At 42.5% G+C, this 6,765-nt stretch overlaps 1 protein-coding gene across 1 annotated transcript; it reads right to left on the reverse strand.

Annotated features, from left to right (window-relative positions):
* Positions 1-1,272: 1,272 nt before the first annotated feature.
* On the reverse strand, positions 1,273-6,765 carry LOC117433929 (myb-related transcription factor, partner of profilin-like). Its single transcript, XM_059011205.1, has 4 exons — positions 6,741-6,765; positions 3,720-4,026; positions 2,902-3,288; positions 1,273-2,448 (listed from the first exon to the last, which is right to left on the reverse strand). Exons 2-4 carry the CDS (start codon positions 3,979-3,981, stop codon positions 1,655-1,657), a joined length of 1,443 nt encoding a protein of 480 aa, XP_058867188.1. The 5' UTR covers positions 3,982-4,026; positions 6,741-6,765; the 3' UTR covers positions 1,273-1,654.

Raw genomic sequence — 6,765 nt, forward strand, 5'->3', positions numbered from 1 at the left:
TCTTCTTCTTCTATTATAATAATATGACAGTTTACAGTATGGACAGAAGTAAACGGCTAGACTGCAGTGTACGCAGAGGATTGGGCAGGATGAATATTCAATGCAACAGCATACCACTTCCCACCTGGGAAAACTCGTGTTATATTCCTTTGAAGGGCAGATTCAATATCTTGGAATATCTGAGCATTGGAGTTGATAAGCTGGGAATAGACAGTTGAAAGCATGGAACAATGTTGGTGATTGCACTGCAGTACACTGTGAAAGTATGCCAGTGTTAGTGATTGCACTTCTTACAGTACATTGTGAAAGCATGGCACAGTGTTAGTGATTGCACTTCTTATAGTACATTGTGAAAGCAAGGCACAGTGTTAGGGATTGCACTTCTTACAGTACATTGTGAAAGCATGGCACAGTGTTAGTGATTGCACTTCTTATAGTACATTGTGAAAGCATGGCACAGTGTTAGGGATTGCACTTCTTACAGTACATTGTGAAAGCATGGCACAGTGTTAGTGATTGCACTTCTTATAGTACATTGTGAAAGCATGACACAGTGTTAGGGACTGCACTTCTTACAGTACATTGTGAAAGCATGGCACAGTGTTAGTGATTGCACTTCTTATAGTACATTGTGAAAGCATGACACAGTGTTAGGGACTGCACTTCTTACAGTACATTGTGAAAGCATGGCACAGTGTTAGTGATTGCACTTCTTATAGTACATTGTGAAAGCATGGCACAGTGTTAGGGACTGCACTTCTTACAGTACATTGTGAAAGCATGGCACAGTGTTAGGGACTGCACTTCTTACAGTACATTGTGAAAGCATGGCACAGTGTTAGTGATTGCACTTCTTACAGTACAGTACATTGTGTTTATGCATTTTAATCATTCTGTGTTGGCACTAAATTAATATTTGCTTTGGGATAGTTTCAAAATTGGGATGTTGGAAGTGGAAGTAATTATTATTTAGACTAATATTGCACTAATATCATCTGTTTTGCTGAATTCAGCTAGTTCACTACTTTACTTTCTCATTGAAGTAATAAGAATACCTAGTCTCACAGCGACACCTTGTGGAAGAATGGAAAAACAGCTTTACTATTGTAATGCAGGATTATGAAACTGGTAAGAAATATTGTACTGTATATACTGTACCTGAATATTTAATTGGATCCAATTAAAGTTCTGTAACTAAAATACTGGGTTCCCAAATCAGTTTTTGTGTGAAATGTAGCCTAGATTAGACCATGCTTAAATAATATAAAACCATTTATTCAGTATTGGTAAATGATCTTTAATTAGTATTTCACAGGATAGGAGCAAGGGCTGTGTGTAGGACACAGCCCTGTAATACAATCCTCTACGACTTCAGAAGGAAGGGAAAGCCTGTTTCTGTGTGGAGAACCGCCCTGCAGAACATCCTCTGCCTACAGACATACAGATATGTATAAGCCTGGACCTACATTATTAAAACTGATGTACAGTATGAAGGCACTTGGATGGATCAGTGGGAAGCTTTCAAGACATCCTCTCCCTGTCCCCTGGGATTGTGTCACCAGGGGGGGCAGTGGGAGATATGTCACTGGCTTCTTGTGCTGGGGAATCCGCCCCCGCTGGTGGATCAAGCTTTTCCGGAGGAGTCAAGGTCGAGTTAAAGTTCTGTATGAGATGTTGAAGGTACCCGCTCATTGTGGTCCCTGTTAGAGTTCTGTATGAGATGTTCAAAGTATCTGTTCATCATGGTCCCTATGCTCCCAATAGCCTGGACAAGAGCCTGCCGCGTCTCTAGCTCTTCATTCTGCCTGCTGGCAATGGCACCCAGGAAGGCGCTCTGTTTCTCCTCCATTCTCTCCAGGACTTGGCGGATTGCACGCAGTTCCTGCAGTCGAGCCTCCTGGATGGCCTCCATCGTATAATTCCGCTCCAGAAGAGAGCCTCGCTCCACTGCAGATCCAGGGTCATTCTGGTGGGGTTGAGGGCTTGATCTCTTTGCTCCCAGAGCCCCATGCACCCCATACCCCTCCTGGCCCTCACCTGATCCCCTGACTCTGCCCAGAGAACTCTTTTGTTGGCTAACTGTTGCTTGCGCAGATTGAGGTCTTGCTGCAGAAGGCGGGTTGGGTGAAATCGTTGGTTGCGTCGGTGTGTTCCTGGATGGAGGACGACTTCTTTTTGTCTGTGGTTGGCCTTTTAAGTTCCAAGCTGGTGTTTTGTGTTCCTCTATTTGTGATAGGCATTGCCTGGGGTGATGCGGCTCCTGCATTAGCTCCTCATTGCACAGACTCGGAGCCCGGGTGTTGGGGGAATGTGGGTTGTGAGGTGCATCGTTTACACTGGTGGCATCTTGGTGTGGTGCATCCATGGAGAAGCTGGTGTAAAAGTTAGCAGGACTGCCCAGTGAAGGGGGTGGTGGTGGTGGTGGTGGTTGTAGTCTCAAAGGGGTATCTGTGGAACAAGGACAGAAGAGAAAGGGAATGGCTCACATTAGGAGGTCATTTATTCTGCAGCACAAACATATTGCTGCCAAGGACATAAGAAACACATAATAAGTTAAGTAGGTCATAATGACAGTCATTCACAGTGTGTGGAAAAGCTAGTTGTAACAAATGTCAATGCAAAAGTTACACATTACAGCAAACAGCCCTGAAGATATAACCTTGCTTGTTTCTTCAGTAATTATGTTACTGTGAATAGCTTGTTCGATACAAAGTCTTATCACAATTGGATGCATAGCCAAGTGTGGCACGGAACAGGTTAAAACATGTTATAGCACACATGCGCACGCCTCCACAAAGTAAAGCTGCCCGTCAAACGTTTCTGACAGTGCAAAGCAATAGAATTGTAGTCTGCTGTAGTAATGTTTGCATTTGAAACTCTTCTGTGACAGCTGTTCCTCACCACGCCACTCCGTGAGGATGTCCACAGCATTGGAGACTCCCATCATCAGCTCTTCCTCCAGGGGTGTCAGCTCATCAGAGGTTGTGTCTGGAGACCTGCGGCCGTTGGGCACAGCGGATCCCCGACTCACTCCTCCCGTAGCCAGACACCCTGCTCTTGACCGCAGTTTATTTCTTATAAATTCAAAACGGCGCCGGACATCATCTGGCTTGCGCCGGTGTTCGGCCACATTGTTAACATGGCTGGCAATCTCCTGCCACAGCTTCTTCTTTCCTCCTCTCCCCAGCCGGCAGCTTTCCCTGCCATACAGCTGATTGTGCCGGAGAGCAACCGCCTCCTTCAGCACGATGTCCTCTTCCTCGGAAAACCTGTGCCGTCGCTTCAGATCTGTGGGCAATAAACCGGAAGAGCGATATTCACAAGAAAGCTTTGAAAACTGCAGAAAACAAATATTCAAGTATACTGGTCATTAGTCAACAGAGGCAGGAAACCGCCAACTCCTTGCCACAGATTCAGCAGGACATTGTATCAGATAGCTGCCCATTCCCAGCATGCTGCAGCTCTCATAGAGCTCCTCGTGGGCCTCTCAGGCACTTCAGAATAAAAACGTAAGAAACATGAAACAGAATGTAACTACCTGCTTTACAGATCATCAAGTAAACTTTATAAACAATTAAAGTAAACATGTTGTTACATAAAACACATATCTATATGCACAATTTAATATATATATATATATATATATATATATATATTAAAAAACATTGTAAATGCACAAATATCACTTTGTAACATAACTGCATTTCAGCTTAACTTGCCCTTTATATTGCTCTTGGGAGTCACTGCTCTTGCTCTCTGATCACTGGCAGCTGTCAAGTTTCCTCTTCTCACACACACGTCAGGGAGGAGGCGGTTCCCCTGAGCTATTCCCAGTTCAGGCACCTCCTTCTCAATGGCAGTGCTCACGTCTCCACTCAACTCTTCCTGTTCAATGCGTGCTGGTTCCAGATCAGATTCCTCTTTTTTAATGAACACAGATTCCCACTCAGGGGCTTCCTGTTTAATGTACACTGAATCCATTGCAGGACATCCTTTGTTACCCAACAAAGGGGCATTCACTGAACCCTGAAAAAGAAAATACAAAAAAATAAAATCAAATAAAAACACACACTCTCAGGCTTGCATTCAGACAGCGGGTTTTAAATATCTGGTTATGGTTTATTCATGTATAATCCCACCCCACGCTGACACACAGTAATTACATACAATTCTATATTTGTATATTGCAGTTTTAATATCCTAAATTGATACTTTACATCGCTGACATTTTCACAATTTTCATAACAGTTTGATATCCTATTATGTGTCGGTTCCCTATCATTCTGAGCTCTATGGAGTCTACCTGTGCAATGCATTCTGCACTCAGAGTTGGCCTGTCATTAAAAACACACAGCAAAGAATGCCCCGATAAGGAAATAAACAAACATCCCACAACGAAATATGTGGCACAAGTATATGGAGTATCGTAATCTAGGTAGATAGAGTAATACACAGCCTGCCCTCCAGGTACATGTCACATTTACAATATTAAACTACAAGTAGCGCTACAGCAGGGATTGCAGAAGACCGTCATACCCGCCTGCTGCTACAGTATTAGCGGTTCATTTGAATTGAAGTCAACTCCAGTGTAGAAAATCTGTAAATCATAGTAACAGAACCTACCTGTAATCTAACAAGAGCAAGCTAACAACTCTAACGTTACCCTCTAATGCACACGTCACATATGAGTGTACCTACAACTAAAGCCGCAACACACATCGATCGGGGCGTAGTGTACACACACCAGTACAGTACTAGGTCGATCCCTGCTTACCAGACACTCATAGTAATTACACTCTCATTTTATTGTGAACACCATGCAGCGCTCAGTTGCGACTACGTCAGATCCGGTGCAACAGAGCCCTAGATAAAACTAGTATGCCAAGCCATCATGAAATCTATCTGACGACTTTTGCTGCATGCCAAGTGATCTAAACATAATAACAATACATCCAGAAATATATAGAGTCCAGTTCAGTTGTGAGGCGGATTACCTGCTCGGCGCTGGCTGCTGTCCTCCCGGTTTGATGTAAGAAGCGCTCCGAGCATACAGTCAGTAGGGTTTAACGCTAGTTTTACAATCTGAGTCTCATTTCTGTATTCTAAAACGTATAAATCAAAAAACGCAGTTCAAATAAATATATTTATATACCCAGATGCAATGTTTTCTTCCTCATTGTCTCGCAACACAGGACCTGCCTGAATACGCTTTAGAGCGACAAGACTAACAGCCAATCGGGATTTCCAGATACAAAAGTCTTGGTTTTTGAAGGCTTTGATTGGTGGACATCGGTTTGTCCTCTGAGCCATAGCTGGAAAGGCAGTGTTCATTATTGGCTGAAAGTTTTATCCTAAAAGCCTGATTGGATGAGCGCCCCGTCAGTAGGTGTAGATTAAGGTTGGTCAAAGTAAAGATAGCGGTGACGCAGTGAAAGCTGGGGTTGGACAAATTGTTACTGAAAGCTACCCAATAGTAATATAATTGGATATTGTAATCCAAAATAGCTACCCTGTGCAACTGTCATATAAAAACTATGAGAATTGCACAGCTGGAATTTAGTAAAAGATGATGCACAACTGGCTGGTTAAAGGTTCAAACGTGATCCCTGGGTAGTAAAACAATCTGGCGGGTTTGAGGTTTTTGCAACGTTGCTGTACATAGCTTTACAGTTTCTAACGACTTAGCGCCCTCTAGAGTGAAAAGCTGGTTAGCTAACGGCATTCGAACCAACCTATTGTGCTGATAATTGTGACGACTGATTTCGCGTCACTGCGGTCGGAACGTGCGGTTCTGCACTGAAACGCCAGTTATTGCTCCACTGCTTTGAAACAGTTCTGATTAGCCTTTCTGCAGAGATCTGTCAGTAATTAATGATATTATATCCTGAAATTGTGACTTTCAATTAAAATCGAAGTAACAGGTGAGCAAATCAAATGTCTCTTTACTGCTTCAATATAAAGGTGCAAATTATATTGCAGTGTATATTGCAATCATATTGACTCGGAGTGAAAGAATAAAACACCGCGGAGTCTGCTTAATGAATGGAAACAGCGGCGGACCGAAATGCAGACACTATTTAAATACAATAAAATAGAAATGTATTTGTATATAGCGCCCTACACGCCATGGCATCCCAGAGTGCTGTGCAAAGTTTAAAACAAAACAAGATAGCTCATATATATATATATATATATATATATATATATATATATATATATATATATATATATATATATATATATATATATATATATATATATATAGCACAATATGTTCTGACAAATGTACAATTAAAGATACACACGTATCTGAACCAGAGACACGGTGCTAGAAGTGTGTGCTCTGTGCTCGTCTCTTGCTTCGGAGTGATACGCTCCGCTGTCACCAGAACTGACTTCCACAAACACACGCAGACACACACACTCACAAGAAATCTCTTGGCAATTTCATAAACTGTGTATTATCCCCTGTGCGTGTGACTAATAATGTGGAGAAAATGAATAATTATAGCGACAATAGTTTGAGAAAAGAAGAACGACAGTAATATTGTTATAAAAAGGAAGTTTCAACATTGCATATCTGCGCAATCACATGAGGAAATTAACAGTTCCCAAACCAGACAAAGACTACACACAGTAAACTGGCTACACACAGCTTCCCCTTGACCACACCACTGAGAAACCCTTTTACCCTCCCCAGCATCCTGTTCATGTTCATGTTTTCTGAGCTCAATCCTCACCCGAACACCCCCTGCATGACATTCA

This window comes from Acipenser ruthenus, chromosome 41 (genome assembly GCF_902713425.1).
Source record: "Acipenser ruthenus chromosome 41, fAciRut3.2 maternal haplotype, whole genome shotgun sequence".
Lineage (NCBI taxonomy): Eukaryota > Metazoa > Chordata > Actinopteri > Acipenseriformes > Acipenseridae > Acipenser > Acipenser ruthenus.